Source organism: Eucalyptus grandis, chromosome 7 (genome assembly GCF_016545825.1).
Source record: "Eucalyptus grandis isolate ANBG69807.140 chromosome 7, ASM1654582v1, whole genome shotgun sequence".
NCBI classification, from domain to species: domain Eukaryota; kingdom Viridiplantae; phylum Streptophyta; class Magnoliopsida; order Myrtales; family Myrtaceae; genus Eucalyptus; species Eucalyptus grandis.
In genome coordinates this window covers 13,477,824-13,501,656 of record NC_052618.1, presented here as the reverse complement: position 1 = coordinate 13,501,656, position 23,833 = coordinate 13,477,824, and the positions used below count along the sequence as shown (strand labels likewise).

Sequence of the window (23,833 nt, the reverse complement as noted above, 5' to 3'; positions counted from 1 at the left end):
CATCAAACACTGTTCATTCAAGCGAGAATAGACCGCGGATAGCTAACGCACATGATTTGGTGGAGCAGATTTTAAGACATGAATTCAAGATATGAGCAAGATGAAAGTGCCTTCCTAACAGTAACAAGGACAGGAACAACAAACATAATCGACATTAATCAATATGAGCAATGAAAACAATAAGAGATGAATGATTCAAGATTGAGTCGGATTCGAGAAGGATGCTCAACAAGCGAAGCCTCAACGTGAAATAATAGCATGAAAAATGGCTAATTGTGACGTTAGAAGGCACGGCAATGTGATTATCTCATCCAATTATGTGTATCAATAGAAGTAATACTAATACTACGAGGACTAGGACTACTACCTCAAACCAGGCTCCATGCCAAGGACATCTAGCAGGGGCAGGAGGGAGCATGGTGGTGGCTCAATGGCAGCTATAGACGGCAAGCAGATGGACTGTATTTCTAATTAAAAATCTACCTAATAGTTGATGGAAAGACAAACAATGTTGATGCGGCACCCCACGTAACTTAAGTGAAATAAAAATGATGTAATTTTGGACCGGAAAACTCGATGGAATTTTGATGGAGGACAAATGTGTCGCACAGATATAAATTTGGAGTTATTGGTATCACAAGAAAAATTTATGTCATATGTACATAATTTTGAGATTTTGACATTTCAAAAAAAAAAAAAAAAAAATTCACCATACATATGTCACATTCATAAGCCAGATACTCAATAGTTGCAAGGGCAATTCGTAGAGTGATGATTGGCCTAAACAAAAAAGCAAACTTCGTAAAATGAAATATAGGCACCCGTACAACCCTTTAATCAGCAAGGATATCTATATCACGAACTCAATCTACAAACTTGCAAAAATTGCTAGAAAGAAAAAATCAGCGAGACAATTAAGATCAGGTTAAGCCACTGGAAACCTTGAAGAAGCCCCAAATTTGAGAGATTGTCTCCTGAAATGGAAGTCACAGAATCAAAAGTAGTAATCAGCTTCCTCCGACTCACAACTCGTGCCCTCATGGTGATTATTAAGTCTAGGATCAAGGAAAGGCATTGTACACATTCAGGACCATTTCATTCATTGGAACAAAACTCATGCTTTTATCCATTTTGCTGAATTGGAAGCAGAATTCAGCCTAGCCATTCTGAAAGTCACATTCTCGCCAAAAGTGAGCTAAGCCGAAACTTCCTCTGCTATATCGTATTGTATAGTATTATCATTCAGCCAAGTCTTATCAGTGTTCTGAAGTTGGATAGTCCAAACACGATATTGTCCTTTTCAGTAGAGCTCAAACACACATGCGTCTTCCGCCTTCAGAGAAGTTTCTCTCATGAATGCAGCCCTACGGGCAAATAGCTTTCCATAATGTTCAGGGCTGGTGAGCTTCAACGCCATGCTTTGTCTTGAAAAATGAGAGCCACGGCCTGCAGGCTTTTCTTAACGTGCGTCTTTAGGAATGAACCAGAAACTCTCTGCTCAAGGAGACATTTCGCAATTTTGTCATCAGAAAAGAAGAAAACAACCAATGATTTCTGAGGAAGACAGTATGAATATCCTTTTCAAAGCATGTAAAGAATATATATATATATATATATTGCCACTTGATTAATATCTAGATCTAACATAGTCTAAGAGTTGTCATTGTCAAGAGAATCTTACCATATTGCTTCTCTTCAGATATATTCACCTCACCGTAATTTGGAGGAAAGGATAATCTTCACAACCCTGACTCTCTCAGCTTACCTACAGCAGCCGCAAACAGAACATGAAAAAAGCTTTAGCGTTTTAGGCGTAATCTATTCTTGTTATGTAAATCCCATATCTACTGACATAGCAACCCTAAATCAATAAATCTGAGTCTTTCTAATGGTCTAGCTTCCTGAGGCCTATATGCACACCAATCCATTCTCATCAAAATGAAATCTGATATGACTAGCTCGGTTTGTTTCCATTATTTGTGTGAACCCCCAACACATACATATGTACATGCGGGAGAGCTATAGATGAAGAAACATTACAAGAATGAATTAGCCCTAACACAGTTTCTTTTAGCCTAATGGCGTGGAGAGTTCCTGCATGATATTTGAATCAAATGAACAACACAGTCAAGGGGAGAATTTGCTAATATAATAAGATTCACACTCGGAAATCTCATGATGAGCAGTTTGAACTTTGTCCCTCCCCAAACTTTTTGCTAATGAATGCGCATGGGAACTGCAATGAACTTTGCAAACCTAATCAAATTCCATTGCCATACAAAGCTGAAGACACTTGACTGAATGCAATTCATCCCCCAAGACTTCAAGCTCAACAGAAACATCATAGGAATTGCTGGCACATTTAGTCTCAACACATATATATGCATACACGGGAGATCTAGAGACAGAGAAACACTAAGAGAATGAGTTAGCTCTAACACAGTTTCTCTTAGCCTAACAAAATGGACAGTTCCTGTACGGTATTTGAATCAAACACGAGAACAACACAATCAAGGGCAGAATTAGCTAATATTAAGATTCACACCTGGAAAATCTTGCAATGAGCAGTTCGAACTTCTGTCCCTCCCAAACTTTGCTGATGAATGTGCATAGGAACTGCCATGAACTTCGCAAACCTGATCAGATTCGATTTCCATACAAAACCAAGGACACTTGGCTGAATGCAATTCATCCCCCAGACTTCAAGCCTGACTGAAACATCATGGCAATCAAAGGCATCTTCCACTTTTAGCAAGACAATTCCATAATTGCTGAGGCTTGGTTCCTCACATCAACATTGATTGGCGGATATTCTATCTCGGACATCCTTTCATCAATTATGGTGACATGGGAAATGGAGTCCCCTTCATATTAGAAGACCAAAAATTGAACCTCACAGACAGAGTAATGCTCTGCATATTCATTCAAACCCTTTGCTAACCAAACCATCTCATCACATTTTTCCAGTTCTACAGGCCAAACAATTGCACCATTCTCTCAAAAGCATCCTCTTGAACCTTTTTAATATTCCTGTAGGAAAAATAAAACTCATAATCTTAATAGGCCTATGAGACTTGTTTTTGAATTCAAAATGAAGAATGAATAAACCAAAAAGGATGTCGTGGAGCACATACTTTTCAGTTCATTCAAATTTGGAATGTGGCATTAGTGAGTGTGCATCTGGATTGTGATCAACCTCATAAAACCCAATCGGCATAGAAGTACACTTCATTGATCCCTCAAGACTATATAAAAGAGTTATTATTTGGAATACTAAATTCATTTTGGACCAGTGAAAGTGACACTTCCAGAGTTCATCTAGATCAATGTAAATCAAGTCCTAACCAGCACTAGTGAATATGTGGATTTTGAACAGAAAATCATCCCTATCAATGAGTTTCTACATGCAGATGACCTTCTTTTGCAAATTTGACCTTCCCTTCCCCCCGGCCAAAAAAAAAAAAAAAAAAAAAAGATCTCATCCACAACTCCTTAGCTTCACCATCCATGACCTGTCTGAATACCTGAGAGTCACAATTTTGCTAAATTTCCTGAATATGTTGCATGATAAATTGAACAGGAGCCAAATGCGCATGTACATGGTTGAAAACCAACATATGGTGAAGAAAAGCCAAGACATAAGCATACCCTGATGAGAGAATTAAATTGTAAACAGAGTGAGTTTAAGGCATTACTTGTTAGTTTTAGAGACAGTAAAGCCACATGATGAAAGCCATTAATCCAAAGTCAAGGTCCAATCTATGCTCCCAGAATACAATAGGGCACACATTCAAAAGAAGCCTTCCAGGTCCTATGTATATTTAAAACATATCAATTTCAGCCTTATAAATCACAATCACAGGGGAAAAAGCAAATACATTGATGACTGTAACATGGATGGAATTGAAAATTTAAAATTAAGCCGTTTGATTCTTTCAAGTGCAGCTCAAATAAGGTTTTATCAAACTATTGGTTCAATTTGACAAGGTAAATCTTTTTTTCCCCAAATCTGATCAATCTAACAAAATACAACAGCATCTCCTATTTGAAAATAAAATTATCAGTCAGTAGATCTACAATGAAATTTCATAATCACAACAAGCCAAACCCTTATCGATTAGGTCTTTCTCTTTAGTTATGGAGGCAGCAACATTCTTTGCAATTTGCTTGTCCATATGAACATAGTCTCTTTTTGCGATTAACATATATATTCTACTTCTCCGACATTGAATCACATTGTCAAATTTCTCCATATAAGAGGACTTGGATTCTAATTCTAAGACGCCTTAGGAATTGCTTTTCCAATGCATCTATCCACAAAAAAAAAAGGAGACGATTGTTATCTTTTCGAACCTCCAACCACTAGCTTATGTCCCAATAATAGTCCTTTCATTCTTTTCCCTATTTCACTGTAATGTGGAACGAATTTTGAAGAACAAAACCCTTTATTGAAGAAGAAGGTGAGGATTGGGGAAGGTCTCCACGAAACTAGCTTCAGACTTCAACCTAATTCACGCGCAATAAGACACCAAAATCGGAAGAAACGTGAACTTACGAGTTTGCCGGGTTCAAGTGCGAGATAGAGAGAGAGAGATCTTCTTCTATGATGATGTCAGTGGAGGACCACCATTGGTCCATGATCTGAAGTAGTGGACTGAGAAATTTACAAGGAACGAATTTAAAAAGCAGAGCCCTAGCTGAAGAAGACGACGATGGTTGAGCAAAGGTCTCTACGAAAACCGGAAGAAAATTACGAGCAACAAGACACGAAAATCGGGAAGAAATTCTAGTATACGGGAGAAATGAGGTGTGCAGAAGCGTGAACTTACGATTCGTCGGATACAGATGCGGAGAGAGAATGATCTTCTTCTTTGATGAAGTGAGTGGAGGACTGACTGTCCAGACTCGGCAGTGCCATCTTCTCTCAAGTCCTGGCAATTCCCGACGCTTCCTTTTCGCTCCCTCCTCCGTGAATGCAGCAGAGAGAGCCTCTGGCGTCAAGAAGGAGAAGGAGAGCCCTGTTTCGCTTCCTGCTGTTCAGGGAAGGAGGAGGCGAGATCGATCGATGGATAAGGGTTGATGATGCTTTGATCCGACGGTATCAATAATAGAAAAGATACAAAAAGAAAAATTTAAAAACTTACCGTGCTACCAAAAAAATAAGGAAAAAGAAAAACGAATGGATGAGAGAATGACATCGATTGAATCTTTACCAATTTTATGTGTATCTGTTTACGCTGATGACTTTTGTATGATTGTATTGAGATCATCACCCTTCTCCCAGTTCCATGGTTCCCACTTGTATCTAAACAGGCTCATCGGACTATTCCACCAACCTAGCTCCGGTGTGCTTAGCGTACCTTTAGAAAAGGTCTTCATTTTCGAACACTCTTCCACTTCAATACTCCATAAGCATGGGAACTTGAAGGTGCAACTCGAGATGGAAGAGAAGCATTCTAGGCTTGGCAGATCTTGGAGTGCCAAATAGCGTAGATTTCCAAAAGAAATCACTTTTCCTTCTCCGTTTCCATCATTGGCCACTACTTCTTTCATTTTTTCACATCCTATTATAGTCATCCATTTGAGATGCATCAAATTTGTGACCGTTGAAACTGTTACTAGATGTACCAATCCAGAGGAATTCTTCACCACTAACTTCGTCAGATTCTGGAAGGATGCCACCTTTGGAAATATTGTCGTCAAACAGGGACAATCCCAAATCTTAAATGTTTCGATGTTTTGAAGAATTTTCGACACTAAAGAGTCTTCTCTCCACACACGCTTTAGGTTGCGTAACTTGTTTAACTTAATTTCTCTTAAATTTTCAAGCTCCGGATGTTTCCCCTCTTCAACAAGCCCTTCGTCTGGGAATATATCTTCAAAGGAGCTACAGAATACCTCAAGGCTTTGTAGATTTCGAAATCTCTCTAGGAGGAATATGGAAGGAAAGGTGGTCTTTTCATCATGAAAGCATGCCAGTGTTAGTGCTATTGGTTTGGTAAATATGTCATCGGGAAAATTTCCATCTTGTATCGTCTGAATATTGTTATTGACTAATAAAAGTCTCTCCAAGTTGGAAAAGTCCTGTCACATAGCCAATACAACAAGAGAAGTAAATTCAGCAAAGTTTTGGTAATAAATCATGTGTTGTAAAAAGTAAACCTATGTAGATAATTTGCATGGAAGGTTGGTTTGATCAAGTGGATAGTGTGAATCTAAAATCAAGACCCCTACAATCATTAAATTCATCTTTTGTTAGAAATACCTTGTCAACAAACATATATCTTCTTTGGAATCTTATGTAATGAGATGCGCTCATGATGTTACTAAAACATATGGGGTCCACAAATTTAGAAGTGTGCTTAAGATATAAGATATACCTTATGTTGTCTGCAAACTTATAGGAAAGGGGTTCTAGTTTTCTATAGTATTATAACAGGACAACAAAACGACTATGCAATGTATTAAAAAATACATTAGAAGATGGTGCACTAAGATACTGATGTTATTTTTGTTTTAAAAAAAGAAGAAGTTTGAATTGGATTTTTTTTAGAGTTTGTAGAAGATGAAATAGAGAAGAAAAGTTCAAATGTGCGACACATGTCAATAATTGAGAGGACCTCTTGTCAAATTCTTATTGATGTCACCAAGGAGCACCATTGAGTTAGATTAGGAATATATTCTGTTGTCAATAGAATACTATAAATATTTTGTAAATCTAGGTAATGGAATATCTTATGCATGTCCACAAATGAAAGTATACTTAAGATATTAGAAATATCTTAAATTTTTTGACAAACTAATAAGTAAGGGAGATCATGTTTTCTATAACATTATAACGCGACATGATATGCAATGGATATGATATTAGTGACTGCTTTAAAGAACAAAGTAGAAACTAATGGAGAGTAGCTATAATCATACCCTCTCGAATGAAGAGTGTGCTTCTTGATTTGAAAGGTCTTGTTGATCATATTTTTGAGCCCAACTGTTCATGGATGCCGTAAAGGATAACATGTTCAGTTTGTTACAGTGAATCACTTGTAATTCCTCCAATAATGACCAATGCAAAGTGGGCAAGTTAGGATAGAAACTCTTGAGTCGTGGCATGTCACGTAACACCAAAGAGGTTAGTTCTGGGAAAAGATCTTAAGTAGTATTGGAGTGTGGAGTGTCACCCCCATTAACAACTATTTCCTCGATCTCACAAGACTCCACTTGAAGTTTTTCAAGGTGGGTTAAACTTGTAGCCACCCAATACGGAAACAAATTTTCAAGGCCCTTACAATTCCGAACCTCCACTTTCCATAAACAATCAAAAGTAAGAGTTTTCTGAGGAGTGTCAGTCCATATTTTGCTTAAATTGTCCATGTGGGATAGATCCATCGACCTAAGTTTAGGAAATTGTACCTGCCATATTGAGAAAAAAAAATGACATAATGAATGTGATTGCATTGACTTATGACCTTAAAGAAGGAATTTCCAGACTTCCCTTGTTCTCCCAATCATGAGAACTCAAGATTTTGTTAGGGACATAAATAGGGAGGGGTTGATTGATGCTTTTATACAAGTTGACTGATGACTAAGGCTAAGGATATGGCGAACCGGATATAAAAAAATAAATATAGTAACTTCAATTGTTCACAACCTTTTTCTTTTTTATGCATGGAAAATTTTTGTATTGAAAGAAAATAATTTCTTAATAGGCATGGGCAACATAGGGGCTGCATGGTAATGTTTCTACTCTTTTTTTGTTCCAGGAATAGAAAAAAAAAAATGTTTTGTTAGGGGAACAATTTTTTACCGAGAAAAATGTGTTTGGTAAATTTGTTCGGGGAATAAAAAATGAATAGAAACACATTTGGTAAATTTTATTCTTTTTTTGTTTCTTTTAATTTTTTACTATTTTTATTTTATTTTCATTTTTCTTTTCTTTTTATTTTTTTCTTCTTTCGGTAGATCCAGGCCTCCGGCGGCGGCCGACGGGGTCGGCGGCCTCGCCGAATTTGGGCGAGCCCGAGCTCGCCAGCCAAGGCGAGGCTCGGCGTCGCCGCGTGGGCTCGCCTAGATCCGGCGAGGTCGTCGACCCTCGACGGCGTTGCTGGCCCTCGACGACGGTCGCCAGGCCATGGCCGAGGTCGGCACCAGAGCCAAAAAAAAAAAAAGAAGAAGAAAAGAAGAAGAAAAAAAGAAGAAAGAGAAGAGGGAGAAGAAGTGTTTCTTCAAAATTGTTTCTAGAACAAGAAGTAAGTTTTTTTTGTTTCAATTTTGTTCTAGGAACAAAAAAAAAAAAAACAGAAACGCAACCAAACGCGTTTCTATTCTTTTGTTCCAGGGAACAAGAAAAAAAAAAATTGTTCAAAACGAAACAAAGAGTTTCCATGCGGGCCCATAACGACTTAAATAAATAACATAATGTTATGATCTCATCAAAAGCAAGTTGGGACAATTTACTAGTTTTACATTGGACCATTAATAACATCCTTGAAATAATATTTATTCAGATTTGAGGTGAAAAAATAAAAATAGAATCTTGTGGTGTATGAGTGGTCCACCCTTTGGCAAAAAGTGAGTGTGCACCCGCTGATCGCATTTTGTTTGTATGGAGAAAAAAAAAGAGTGCTTTTTTTTTTTTTTTTTTTGGCTACATCATGACCTCGACGAATTGTCCATTGAAAAGTGAGTATTGATATTTTTCATTTGGTTACAATATAATTAATGCAATTACGACTTGTCACCAAAAAAAAAAAAAAAAAGACTTTCCACACTTCCTTAAATCTACCAATATTCTTAATTGAGGATTTTGATGAGTTTTGAAATTATCTAATAATGTGGAGAAATCAATTATTATATGACAGCTCATATTTGACACTAAAATGAAAACAATTCTATCACAACTTGTCACTACCAAAAGATCAAGTGACTATTTTCATACTTCCCCAAATTTATTAGTATCGTTGATTGAGTGTTATAATGACTTTTTGAAATATTCTTAGAATGTGGGGCTAGGTATTATATAACAACTTATCCATGCAAATGACATTATAAATAAATAATTAGTGATAATTCTTACAATTAAAAAGTAAATAGATGTGTAGATACTTGTTATAATTAAACATTCTATTCTACTAGTATAAAACGATAGAAAGAATTGCGCAAAAGTATTAGAATAAGGAAAAAAAAAAGGATTTTGTACATCGGGGAAAAAAAACAAAACTTGTATAGAATCGTAATAAAAAAATGATATCATGCATTTTCAAGTGCCTCGATTTCGACCAAAAAAAAAAAAAAGTGCCGGAGGAGGTCGTCATTTCTTGCGTTTAGTCTTCACATGAGGAGAACTTCATGAGGCGGAATGGAAGTGTTGACTGGATGATTGAGTCCATTTATTTTTAATTTTTTTATGTAGCTATGACATAAACTAAATATTGACTTTTTTGGTCAGATGACTCAACCTAATCAAGGTTGTGAAGGACAAGGCTCTTATGTTTAATAATGCTCCGCCTACTCCAAGAAACAAAAGACTCCAAAGAAGCTGGGAATTCGATCCCTCCGTGTTTGAATCGGCTACATCTTCCTAACACCCCTCCATTCTTCGCCTTTTGATTGAGGGTTGGCGGTCTGGTTTGTGGTAGTTTGTAGTGCCGTGTTGTTTAGCTTGTTCTTTTTGCCTTTGTATCTTTTGATTTGGCTCCCTCTCACTCTCCCTGTTTTCCGCGGCTAGAGTGTGAGCTTTGGCTCGAATTCTTGTATTTTGTCCTTTGCTTAATATATTCTTACCCTTTACCAAAAAAAAAAAAAAAAATCTCAATTCCCCTCACTTTCCTTCTCCATCTACGCTTTCTCCTCCATCTCAGCCACATTGACCCCAACCTTCCTGCGTCCCCTAGCCATCGCCACCGTCGGAGTTGCCGGCGTCGCGTCCAAGGCGACCATTGCTGAGCGTCCAACCCTCTCCATCGTCTCTGTGGTCTACCCATTCATGACGCCTCTCGTCCATGGCCGCTCTTCCCTGACATCTATTTCTCTGTTTTCTCTTTCGCCGTTTGACCTCGCAGTCCATGGACGAAGGGATCTCAAACTCACTGTCAAGACTCATAGCCATGGACAAGCTGTGGTCGCCAGATCTGTGGAGGAGCCTCCTGTCGAGCCATGGACGAGCTAGGCTTGCGTCCATGGACGATACTAGATCTGGAGGCACGACTCCAGCCCAGATCTGGACGGGCAACGACCACGAGCCAATCGCGGGCGACGACGGAGGGGACAATGGCAGTCCATAAGCCGTCGTTGCTTGCGACGAGACTTCCAGATCTGCAACCATGTCTCTAGCGACAGCGGCCCGTCCACGACTGCGAGCGGCGGTGGTCGACTTCCAGATCTGCAACTCCGTCGCTATGGACGGCCAGATTTCGAGATCTGTAGAACTATGAGACGGACAAAACAGAGGGAAGCCGGCCATGCTCGGCTTGGACATAGCGGGGGTCAGCCTAATCAAGGTGCCGGTGACTCCGCCGTTGGCGACAGCGGAGGAGGGGCGGAGATCGGGCGGTCGTGGACGAAGGAGGAGGAAGAGAGGGCTGAAGAGAAGTTTTTTTAATTTTTCTTCGCCGGAATCAATGCCCCAACCGAATCGACGCCGAAATCGCTTCCGCATAGAAGATCCACTTCGACCCACCATAACTAACAAGCTCCGATTCGCGCAATCACTCGGGACCCATGGAAGCACGCGCACAGAGAGGAGGCAAGCTTCAGAGAAGCGATTCCGAAGCTTCCGATTCAACCATTGGACAGACCGCCCAATCAATCGCCCCCAAAAAAACAGAAGGTAAGAGGATGAGGGGGAGGGGAGGAAGAAGAGTTATTGGTTACTTGACTCTCTAGATTTGGTTCACTTTCTTATATCACCTCATCGCGAAGACGAGGATCAAGGGGAAACGAAATGACTGAAAGCGAAGAGTTTTTAAGGGGGAAGAAGCTAAAACACCAAATAGACTTTGTCTAATTTCTTCCTTTTTTTGCTTTTTTTTTCCTTTGTCCAGTGAGCGCACCGCAACCAACGGAGGCCGAGGCAGCGGTGTGGTTCACGGAGGAAAGAGGAGCAGAGCCACAAGGTGCAGAGTACGTCAGAGCTTCCACTAACGGGGCGTTAATGAAGATAGAGGGGAGCAGAAATTTTGATGGTTCCACAAACAAGTGGGCTCGGCTTTGCCTCGTATCGAACTGGGGATGGTTCCATGCGAATTCTACATGGTGTTTTCAATGCACCTGATTGGATAGTTTATTTTGATTTTTTAAATTTTTATTTAGCAAAGACATTGACTGAACATTCCCATGGAATCGCTACTATTAATCATCCAGCTGTCTTCGAAAAAAAATAAAAAATCATCCGGCTGTCCTCTTCTCTCTTTTATTTTTTTTTTTTTTTTCACCATTTCTGGTCTAGAAATAGCACTCTGCCTTTTCTCTTGCCACCAAACATGATCGTGCAAAGTATCACACTAATTATCACTCAATATAATAATGATTCAAGTATGATTTACGAACAAAGAAGACGAATCGCTTCATGCATATTGACCTTTTTATTTGTATTTATTTTATCATGAAGACCCAACTCAAGCATTGTTGAGTATTAAGAAATAAAAGACTTGATTGCACATATCATTATCAAAGTTTATAACACTCTAATTAAAAGAGCCGCTCTCTCTAATTCCTCCAATGCCATTGATTGGGAAGACAGTATATGGTACAGTGAGCTGTAATTGCTAAGCAATTTGTGAACTGGGCTTTCACATTATGAAGTTTCTTTTCCCCTTTTCTTCATGTTTAATAGAACGATGTCTACACAATAAAATATGAAGTGGCGATACTACATTTTATTGCCATTTTTCGATGCTATTCTATGTTTACTGTTTAGCTCTTTGTTATTGAAATTGCAAACAATAAATGTTTTTATATGGTTATTGTGATAACTTTTTTTAAAAACCTTGCTAATTAGTTCTAAAGTAATACGCATGAAATGATTTCATGAACTGACACCAACTTAACGCTTATAAAAGGATACGGAGAAGTTATATTTATTGAGTATTAGAATATTTTTAATCTTCGTATTAAATATTAAAGGATTATGTATATAAACCCGCACAAAGCACAAAATTTGGAAGAAAGGATAATCGAGTATAAATTCACTGGCCAGTTCGAGAGCTCTTCACAAGCCTGACTCTCTCAGCTTACCTACAACAGCCGCAAACAGAACATGAAAGCTTTAGTGTTTTAGGCATAGCAACCCTAAATCAATATATCTATCTTACTAATGGTCTATCACAATGAAATCTGATATGACTGGCTCAGTTCATTTCCATTATTTATGAGGTCCCGCAACACATACATATGTACACGTGGGAGAGCTATAGACAAAGAAACATTACAAGAATGAATTAGCCCTAACACAATTTCTCTTAGCCTAACGACGTGAAAAGTTCCTGCATGATATTCAAATCAAACACGAGAGCAACACAGTCAAGGGGAGAATTTGCTAATATATTAAGATTCACACTCGGAAAATCTTGTTAAGATTCACACTCGGAAAATCTTGTGATGAGCAGTTTGAACTTTGTCCCTCCCCAAACTTTTTGCTAATGAATGTGCATGGGAACTGCAATGAACTTTGCAAACCTAATCAAATTCCATTGCCATACAAAGCTGAGGACACTTGGCTGAATGCAATTCATCCCCCAAGACTTCAAGCTCAACCGAAACATCACAGCAATCGCCAGCACATTTAGTCTCTACACATATATATGCATACCCAGGAGATCTAGAGACAAAGAAACACTAAGAGAATGAGTTAGCTGTAACACAGTTTTCCTAGCATTAACTCTAACACAGTTTCTCTTAGCCTAACAAAATGGACAGTTCCTATACAGTATTTGAATCAAACACGAGAACAACACAATCAAGGGCAGAATTAGCTAATATTAAGATTCACACCTGGAAAATCTTGTGATGAGTAGTTGGAACTTCTGTCCCTCCCAAACTCTGCTGATGAATGTGCGTAGGAACTGCCATGAACTTCACAAACCTGATCAGATTCAATTTCCATACAAAACCAAGGACACTTGGCTGAATGCAATTCATCCCCTCGGACTTCAAGCTCGACTTCACAGCAATCAAAGGCATCTTCCACTTTCAGCAAGACAATTCCATAATTGCTGAGGCTCGGTTCCTCATATCAACACTGATAGGCGGATATTCTATCTCGGACATCCTTTCATCAATTATGGTGACACAGGAAATGGAGTCCCCTTCATATTAGAAGACCAAAAATTGAACCTCACAGATAGAGTAATGCTCTGCATATTCATTCAAACCCTTTGTTAACCAAACCATCTCATCACATTTTTCCAATTCTACAGGCCAAATAATTGCACCATTCTCTCTAAAGCATCCTTTTGAACATTTTCAACATTCCTGTAGGAATAATAAAACCCATAATCTCAATAAGCCTATGAGACTTGTTTTTAAATTCAAAATGAAGAATGCATAAACCAAAAAGGAGTCTTGAAGCACATACTTTTCAGTTCATTCAGATTTGGAATGTGGCATTAATGAGTGTGCATCTCGATTGTGATCAACCTCATAAAACCCAATTGGCATAGAAGTACACTTCATTGATTCCTCAAGACTATATAAAGAGTTATTATTGGAATACTAAATTCATTTGGACCAGTGAAAGTGACACTTCCAGAGTTCATCTAGATCAATGTAAATCAAGTCCTAACCAGCACTAGTGAATATGTCGATTCTGAACAGAAAATCATCCCTATCAATGAGTTTCTACATGCAGATGACCTTCTCTTGCAAATTTGGGCCGACCAGCAGAAAAGAACGTACCCCCTCCCTTCCCCCCAAAAAAAAAAAAAAAAAAAATATCTCATCCACAAGTCCTTAGCTTCACCATCCATGACCTGTCTGAATACCTGAGAGTCACAATTTGCTAAATTTCCTGAATATGTTGCATGATAAATTGAACAGGAGCCGAGTGCGCATGTACATGGTTGAAAAACCAACATATGGTGAAGAAAAGGCCAAGACATAAGCATACCCTGATGAGAGAATTAAATTGTAAACAGAGTGAGTTTAAGGCATTACTTGTTAGTTTTAGGAGACAGTAAACCAAATGACGAAAGTCATTAATCCAAAGTCAAGGTCAATCTATGCTCCCAGAATACAATAGGGCACACATTTAGAAGAAGCCTTCCAGGTCCTATGTATATTTAAAACATATCAATGTTAGCCTTATAAATCACAATCACAGGCGAAAAAGCAAATACATTGATGACTGTAACATGGATGGAATTGAAAATTGAAAATTAAGCTGTTTGATTCTTTCAAGCGTAGCTCAAATAAGGTTTTATCAAACTATTTGTTCAATTTGACAAAGTAAATCTTTTTTTCCCCAAATCTGATCAATATAACAAAATACAACAGCATCTCCTATTTGAAAACAAAATTATCAGTCAGTAGATCTACAATGAAATTTCATAATCACAACAAGCCAAACCCTTATCGATTAGGTCTTTCTCTTTAGTTATGGAGGCAGCAACATTCTTTGCAATTTTCTAGTCCATATGAACATAGTCTCTTTGTGCAATTAACATATATATTCTACTTCTCCGACATTGAATCACATTGTCAAATTTCTCCATATAAGAGGACCTGGATTCTAATTCTAAGACGCCTTAGGAATTGCTTTTCCAACGCATCTATCCACTAAATAAGGAGACGATTGTTATCTTTTCGAACCTCCAACCACCAGCTTATGTCCCAATAATAGTCCTTTCATTCTTTTCCCTATTTCAATTACTCCACTGTTAAGATAAAATTGCTATCCTTTTAGACTCTAATGTGGAATGAATTTTGAAGAACAGAGCCCTTTACTGAAGAAGAAGGCGAGGTTTGAGGAAGGTCTCTACGAAACCAGCTTCCTAGTTCAACCTAATTCATGCGCAATAAGACACCAAAATCAGAAGAAACGTGAACTTACGAGTTTGCCGGGTTCAAGTGCGAGAGAGAGCGAGAGAGCGAGAGAGAAGAGTGATCTTCTTCTTTGATGATGTCAGTGGAGGACCCTATTGGCCCATGATCTGAAGTAGTGGACTGAGAAATTTACGAGGAACAAATTTAAAAAGCAGAGCCCTAGCTGAAGAAGACGATAATGGTTAAGGAAAGGTCTCTACAAAAACCAGAAGAAAATTACACGCAATAAGACATGAAAATCGGGAAGAAATTCTGGCAGATGGGAGAAATGATGTGTGCAAAAGCGTGAACTTACGATTTGGATCAGAATGGGGAGATGAGAGGAGAGAGAGAGAGAGAGAATGATGTTCTTCTTTGATGAAGTGAGTGGAGTACTGACTGTCTAGACTCAGCAGCGCCATCTTCTCTCAAGTCCTGGCAATTCCCGACGCTTCCTTTTCGCTGCGTCCTCCGTGAATGCAGCAGAGAGAGCGTCTGGCGTCAAGAAGGAGAAGGAGAGCCTGGCTTCGTTTCCTACTGTTCAGTGAAAGAGGCGAGATCGATCCATCGATAGACAAGGGTTGATGATGCTTTGATCCGACGGTATCAATAATAGAAAATTTACACAAAAAGAAAAATTTAAAAACTTACGGTGCTACCAAAAATAAAAAGAAAAAAAAATGGATGAGAGAATGACATCAATTGAATCTTTACCAATTCTATGCGCATTTGTTTATGCTGATAACTTTTGTATGATTGTGTTGAGATTATCGCCCTCCCCCCAATTCTCATCCAACTTGTATCTGAACAGGCTCACCGAAGTACCCAACCAATGTGGTTGTGGTGTGCTTAGTGTACCCTTAGAAAATGTCTTCATTTTTGGACACTCTTCCACTTTAATACTCATTAAGCGTGGGAACTTGAAGGTGCAACTCGAGATGGAAGAGAAGCATTCTAGGCTTGGCAGATCTTGGAGCATCAAATATTCTAGCTTTCTAAAAGAAATCACTTTGCCTTCTCCGTTTCCATCATTTGTCACTATTTCTTTCATTCTTTCACATTCTATTATAATCATTATTTCGAGATGCATCAAATTTGTGACCGTTGAAACTGTTACTAGATGTACCAATCCAAATGAATTCTTCACCACTAATCGCGTCAGATTTTGGAAGGATGCCACGGTTGGAAATATTGTCATCAAACAAGGACAATCCCAAATCTCAAATGTTTCGATGCTCTGAAGAATTTTCAACACTAAAGAGTCTTCTCTCCACACACGCTTTAGGTTGTGTAGCTTGTTTAACTTAATTTCTCTTAAATTTTCAAGCACCGGATGTTTCCCCTCTTCAACAAGCCCTTCGTCCGGGAATATATCTTCAAAGGAGCTACAGAATACCTCAAGGCTTTGTAGATTCTGAAATCTCTCCAGGAGGAATATAGAAGGAAAGACGGCCTTTTCATCATGAAAGCATGCCAGTGTTAGTGCTTTTGGTTTGCTAAAGATGTCATCAGGAAAATTTCCATCTTGTATCATCTGAATATTGTTATTGACTAATAAAAGTCTCTCAAAGTTAGGAAAGTCCTGTCAAAGATCCAATCCAATAAGAGAAGTAAATTCTACAAAGTTTTGGCAATAAATCATGTGTTGTTAAAAGTAAACCTATTTAGATGATTTGCATGGAAGGTGGCCATCTTCCTAAAGTTCATTATATCTCAAGAACCTTTTTTCCAAGACTCAAGCCTTTAAAAGTCTCATGTAGAGGTTGGTATGGTCAAGTGCATAGAGTGAATCTAAATTCAAGAGCACTCAACAAATTCATCTTTCATTAGGAATTTCTTATCTTGTCAACAAAAATTTATCATCTTTGGAATGTTATGTAGTGGGATGCACTCATGATGTTACTAAAACATATGGGGTCCACAAATTTAGAAGTGTGCTTATGATATCAAAAATACCTTACATTGTCCACAAACTTATAGGAAAGGGTTCTAGTTTTCTATGGTATTATAACAAGACAACACGACGACTATGCAGTGCATCAGTGTATTAAAAAATACAGTAGAAAATAGTGCACTGAGGTACTAATGTTATTTATTTTTTTTAGAGTTTGTAGAAGATGAAATAGAGAAGAAAAGTTCAAATGCGTGACACATATCAATAATTGAGAGGACCTCTTGTCAAATTCTTATTGATGTCACCAAGGAGCACCATTAGGTTAGATTAGGAATATATTCTATTGTCAATAGAATACTGTAAATATTTTTGTAACTCTAGGTAATGGAATATCTTATGCATATCCACAAATGAAAGTATACGTAAGATATTAGGAATATCTTAATGTTGTCGACAAACTAATAGGTAAGGGAGATCATCTTTTCTATAACAATATAGCATGACATGATATGCAATGGATATGATATTAGTGATTGCTTTAAAGAACAAAGTAGAAACTAAGGGAGAGCAGCTATAATCATACCCTCTCAAATGAAGAGTGTGCTTCTTGATCTGAAAGGTCTTGTTGATCATCTCTTTGAGCCCAACTGTTCATGGATGCCGCAAAGGATAACATGTTTAGTTTGTCACAGTGAGTCACTCGTAATTCCTCCAATAATGGCCAATTCAAAGAGGGTAAGTTAGGACAAAAGCTCTTGAGTCGTGGTATGTCATGTAACACCAAAGAGGTTAGTTTTGGGAAAAGATCTTGAGTTGTATTGGAGCATGGAGTGTCATCCCCACTAGCAACTATTTCGTCGATCTCACAAGACTCCACTTGAATTTCTTGAAGTTTGGTTAAACTTGTAGCCACCCAATACGGAAACAAAGTTTGAAGGCTCTTACAGTTCCGAACCTCCACTTCTCTTAAACAATCAAAAGTCAGAGTTTCTTGAGGACCGTCAATCCATATTTTGCTTAAATTGTCCATGTGGGAGAGATCCATCCACCTAAGTTGAGGAAATTGTACCTGCCATATTGAGAAAAGAATGACACAATGAATGTGATTGCATTGAATTATGACCTTAAAGAAGGAATTGCCAAACTTCCCTCGTTCTCACAAATCATGAGAAGTCAAGATCTTGTTAGTGACATAAATAGGGACGGGTTGGTTGATGCTTTTTTACAAGTTGCTTGATGACTAAGGCCAAGGGTATTGCATTCGACAAGCATGAAATCATAAATGCTTTTATAAATCAATAGTACGTTCAGCATCGACTTTTTGAGTGGCTTAATTGACGATTAAGGGTCCATAGATTTTGAAGTGATGAGACAATGTTGACTTTTCTTGATTACTCAGCAAATCATAGCGATAACTTAAAAGTTCAGGAATTAGGCGGATGGGCCCTATGCATGTGGAACTTGGGCTCGTTCAAATGGTTGCTAAGTAGGTCTCCCGAATTCCAGTTTTCTACCTTTCAACTTCATCCTAATCCCCCCTCCTGAGTCCTCATTCTTTTGATAGTAGCTCTTGCGTCACACAATAAGAGAGAGAGAAAGAGAGAGAGGGGGGGGGGGTATTTCCAATTGGATGCAAGTGCATCTAAAGTATAAGAAAACCTAAAATGCAAAAGTGAAATAGAGAGAGAAATGAGAGCCCTCCTATTTATGCTGATGCATGAATGGAGCCATTGATTAAACATTAATGACAGCTCACTCAACTGTTTCTCTACGAAATTAAAAGAGGACAAAGACAAAGAAGAACATAATATGAATCCCGCAAAACAATGTTGATGCCATGGAGGAGTGACAAGTTGTGTTTTTGTAATGAATAAGCACGAAGACTGGCAAAAAGTTTAGGGAGCTTACTAGGTAGTCCGATAGAACTATTGAAAAGAGCAACATTTAGATTCATTGATAAAAACTGAAAATTTCCGTTATGTTAGTTTTGTTGGCAAAGATCGATTATGTTTTAGATTTGTTTGCTTCAAGGTGAACATGCATAACAATTAGAGAAAAAGTAAGGGCATGGTGATGATGAGCCAGTCAACTAAGGATATGAATAGCGGGTGCGAAGAACTTAAGCAGTATATGTATTGAAGAAGGAATGGATGAAACTAATGCTTGGCTCAACGTTATTTCCTCTATTTACTATGAGCATTGCTACTTACTCATACTAAATTGTGAACAATATATATGAATCTTCTAATTAATACAGTTCACTAAAGAGAAGAGTCATGAAATTTATATGGCGAACTAGATATAAAAAAATATATAGTAACTTCAATTGTTCACAACCTTTTTCTTTTTTATGTATGGAAAATTTTTGTGTTGAAAGAAAATAATTTCTTAATAGGCATGGGCAACATAACGACTTGAATAAATAACATAATATTATGATCTCAACAAAAGCAAGTTGGGTCAATTTACTAGTTTTACATCGGACCATTAATAACATCCTTGAAATAATATTTATTCAAATTTGAGGTGGAAAAATAAAAATAGAATCTTGCGGTGTACCGAGTGATCCACCCCTTGGCAAAAAGTGTGTGTGCAACCGCTGATCGCATTTTGTTTGTATGGAGAAAATCAAGAGTATTTTTTTTACTACATCATGACCTCCGACGGATTGTCCATTGAAAAGCAAGTATTGATATTTTCATTTGGTACAATATAATTAATGCAATTATGACTTGTCACAAGAAAAAAAAAATAGAATGACTTTCCACACTTCCTCAAATCTATCAATATTCTTAATTGAGGATTTTGATGACTTTTTGAAATTATCTAATAATGTGGGAGAAACCAATTATTATATGACAGCTCATATTTGACACTAAAATGAAAAATATTTCTATCACAACTTGGCACTACCAAAAGATCATATGACTATTTTCATACTTCCCAAAATTTATTAGTATTGTTGATTAAGTGTCATAATGACTTTTTGAAATATTCTTAGAATGTGGGGCTAGGTATTATATAACAACTTATACATGCAAACGACATTATAAATTAATAATTAGTGATAACTCTTACAATTAAAAAGTAAACAAATGTGTAGATACTTGTTATAATTAAACATTCTATTTGCATAAAACAATTAGAAGAATTGTGTAAAAGTATTAGAATAAGGAAGAAAAAAAAAGCATTTCGTCCGTCAGTTAAAAAAAAAAAAGTTGTATAGAATTTGTAATAAAAAATGATATGGTGCATTTTCAAGTGCCTCGAAGTTTCGACCCAAAAAAGAAGTGCCGAGGAGGAGGTCGTCATTTATTGCGTTTAGTCTTCACATGAGGAGAACTTCATGAGACGTAATGGAAGTGTTGACTGGATGATTATTTCCATTTATTTTTAATTTTTTATGTAGCTATGACATTGACTAAATATTGGCTTTTTTTTTTTTTTTTTAGATGACTAAATATAAAAAATCTCAATCCACCTCACTTTCCTTCTCCATCTACGCTTTCTCCTCCATCTCCAGCCACATTGAGCCCAACCTTCCCGCCTCCCTCCGCCGTCGCCAACGGCGGAGTTGCCGGCGCCGCGTCCAAGGCGACCATTGCCGGGCGTCCAACCCTCTCCGTCGTCTTTGTGGTTTGCCCGTTCATGACGCCATCTCGTCCATGGCCGCGTTCAAGCTCCGGCCATCTCGTCCATGGCCACTCTTCCCCGACATCTATTCCTTTGTTTTTTCTTTCGCTGTTTGACCTCGCAGTCCATGGCCGTCGAGATCTCAAAATCGCCGTCAAGGCTCATGGCCATGGACAAGCGGCGGTCGCGATCTCGTGGAGGAGCCTCCTCGCGAGCCATGGACGAGCTAGGCTTGCGTCCATGGACGATACTAGATCTAGATCTCGGAGGCAGGCACCACTCTAGCCCAGATCCGGGACGGGCAATGACCACGAGCAGCTGTGACGATGGAGGGTTGGCTCGGCCATGGACACGGGCCGATCGCGGGCAAATGACGGAGGAGACAATGGCAGTCCATAAGCTGTCGTTGCTCACGATGGGACTTCCAGATCTGCAACCATGGCTCTAGCGACAGCGGCTTGTCCATGGCTCGAGCCACGGTGATCGACTTCCAGATCTGCAACTCCGTCGCTATGGACGGCCAGATTTCGAGATCTGTAGAACAATGAGACGGACAAAACAGAGGAAGCAGGCCATGCTCGGCTTGGACATAGCGGGGTCGCCCTAATCAAGGCGTCGGTGACTCGCCGTTGGCAATACGGAGGAGGGGCGGAGGTCAGGCGGGTGTGGACGAAGGAGGAGGAAGAGAGGGCTGAAGAGAAGATTTTTTTAATTTTTCTTCGCCGGAATCAACGCCCCGACCGAATCGACGCTGAAATCGCTTCCGCATCGGAGATCCACTTCGACCCACCATAACCAACAAGCTCCGGTTTGCGTAATCACTCGGAACCCATGGAAGCACGCGCTTAGAGAGGAGGCGAGCTTCAGAGAAGCAAGTCTGAAGCTTCGGATTCAACCATTGGATAGACCACCCAATCAATCGCCCCCAAAAAAACAGAAGGTAAGAGGATGAGGGGGAGGGGGAGGAAGAAGAGTTATTGTTACTTGACTCTGTAGATTTGGTTCACTTTCTTTTTTTCCCCTCGTCGTGAAGAGGAGGATCAAGGTGAAACGAAATGACTCGGAGCGAACATTTCTTAGAGGGGGAGAAGCTAAAATCATCAAATAGACTTTGTCTAATTTCTTCCTTTTTCTGTTTTCTTTTTTTCTTTTTTTTTCCTTTGTCTAGTGAGCGCACCGCAACAGCACTGCAACAGACGGAGGCCAAGGCCACCGAGGAAGGAAAGAGAGAGAGAGAGAGACCAAAAAGAGGAAAGGGAGCAAAGCCACACTTGGGTGTTATTGAAAGGAGGAAAGAGATTTTTCCGAAGCAAACCGGGGTTCGGGGGCCACCGTTATTGAAGGGAGGGGAGCAAATATTTTGATCCTTCAAGGCGATCTGCAAGTGGAATATGACCGACAAAAAACCAAAAAAAAAAAAACTGATAGGCTTTACCACATGTCGATTTGCAAATGATTTAATACGGATCCTACATGGTGTATTTAATGCACCTAATATTTTCTTTTCAGTAGTGTTGTTGATTGGATAATTTATTCCGATTTTTTTTTAATTTTTTTATTTTAACTAGGACATTGACTAAATATTGTCATCTAGTTATGAAATAAGACCCGCAATGCTGGCGACCACCCATGGAATTGCTACTATCTATTGTCCAGCTTGTCTTTTTCTCTCTTTTATTTTTTTCTTTTTTTTTGCCATTTCTTTTTTGGAAAAAGTAATCTGCATTTTCTCTTGCCAAACATAGATTATACGCAATATCACACTAATTATCACTTAACATGATAATCTGGAGTTAATATTTATTATATAATACATGTACGTAATTTGATAGGTCGTTGGAGTACAGTGATTCAATTATGATTTACAAACAAAGAAAAACAACTTTAGGCATATTGGCCTTTTTATTTTTATTTATTTTATTATCAAGACCCAGCTCAAGCATTAGTGATTATTAAGATATAAAAAAGTCGACTGCACTAATCATTATCGAAGTTTAGAGCACTCCAATTAAAGGAGCAATTCTCTCTAATTCCTCCAATTTCTTTGATTGGGAAGATGATTATGGTACAATGAGTTGTAATAGCTTAGCAATTTATGAACTAGGCTTTTATAATTATGAAGTTTTCTTTTCCTCTTTTCTTCATGTTTAATAGAATAATGCCAATTTGCTTCTGCACAAGAAAATATGAAGTGGGCGATACTTCTTTTTTTTTTTTTTTTTTTTGCCATTTTTAAATGCTATTTTATGTTTACTATTTTGTTCTTTATAGTTGAAATTACAAAAAGTAAAAGTGTTATTGTCATAACTTTTTTAAAACTTCAGGTACGCACACAATATGATATTTCTTTTTTTTTTTTTTTGCCATTTTTTAAATGCTATTCTATGTTTACTATTTTGTTCTTTATAGTTGAAATTACAAAAAGTAAATGTTTTCATATGGTTATTGTCATAACTTTTTTAAAATCCCTCTATAATAAATTTTGAGGTACTGCACACAATATGATTTTATGAGCTCACATAAATAACACTTCTAAAAATATATGGAGATGGACAATTAATAGTTATACTTGCTAAGGATTAGAAAATTTTTAATCTTTTAAGTAAATATTAATAGATTATGTACATAGATTTGTCTAATTAAATGATTTTAAAACTGCACATGGTTATCAATGGCTGAATTGTTTTGCATTAATACTTTATGGACGTGATCATAAATTATTGTGGGAAGGCAAATATTCTGGTTATCTTTGCTTAGGTATGAAACATAGAGTCCCAATCAAATTTGAGCAAAGCATTGATTATTGATATTACAAACAATTATATCTAGCACTTTTGTTTGCATACCATGCATTGTCCAATTATACGCGAACGAATATATTCAAATGAAATGCCATAAATGCATTTGTTTGAGAGACTGACCTGTGGAGTGAAAAGTGAAGGGGTGCCATTATCAATCTCCATTGAAGATTGCCAAGTTAGACTTCTCATCTTGGGGCAATGGGCAATGCTCAACTGTGATAAACTAGGGCATTCTAGCATATGATTCTTCCACGAGAGGAAACTAGTTAAATTGGGCAAGCATTCCAAAGTTATCCACTTAAGATGTGGGAATGTAATCTCCTCCACCGCGCTTCCTTGCCCATCTTTGTTCACAATCACTCCTTCCATTTGATCACACTCCTTTATTTCCATTTGTGATAGATTGGGAAGGTACCGCGTCATTGATGGAACAAAAACATGTCTCAAGTTGCTGCATTTATAAAGGCTAAGATTATGTAGAGAATTGAAG

General features: G+C 38.1%; 2 protein-coding genes across 8 annotated transcripts; both read right to left on the bottom strand.

Annotated features, from left to right (window-relative positions):
* Nucleotides 1–1,736: 1,736 nt before the first annotated feature.
* Nucleotides 1,737–23,603, bottom strand: LOC120296266. Of its 7 annotated transcripts, none has more exons than XM_039318019.1 (6): nt 23,464–23,603; nt 6,925–7,410; nt 4,830–6,084; nt 4,556–4,730; nt 2,546–3,030; nt 1,737–1,765 (listed from the first exon to the last, which is right to left on the bottom strand). In XM_039318019.1, exons 2-3 carry the CDS (start codon nt 7,108–7,110, stop codon nt 5,233–5,235), a joined length of 1,038 nt encoding a protein of 345 aa, XP_039173953.1. In that variant the 5' UTR covers nt 7,111–7,410; nt 23,464–23,603; the 3' UTR covers nt 1,737–1,765; nt 2,546–3,030; nt 4,556–4,730; nt 4,830–5,232. The 7 variants fall into 7 exon arrangements, with proteins under 7 accessions (XP_039173953.1, XP_039173952.1, XP_039173954.1 ...); XM_039318018.1 differs by having other exon boundaries at nt 4,556–4,697; XM_039318020.1 differs by having other exon boundaries at nt 4,556–4,693.
* Nucleotides 12,206–18,022, bottom strand: LOC108960824. The gene is made up of 5 exons (XM_039317471.1): nt 17,493–18,022; nt 16,142–16,597; nt 12,988–13,155; nt 12,806–12,896; nt 12,206–12,231 (listed from the first exon to the last, which is right to left on the bottom strand). Exons 1-5 carry the CDS (start codon nt 17,952–17,954, stop codon nt 12,206–12,208), a joined length of 1,203 nt encoding a protein of 400 aa, XP_039173405.1. The 5' UTR covers nt 17,955–18,022.
* Nucleotides 23,604–23,833: the final 230 nt, after the last annotated feature.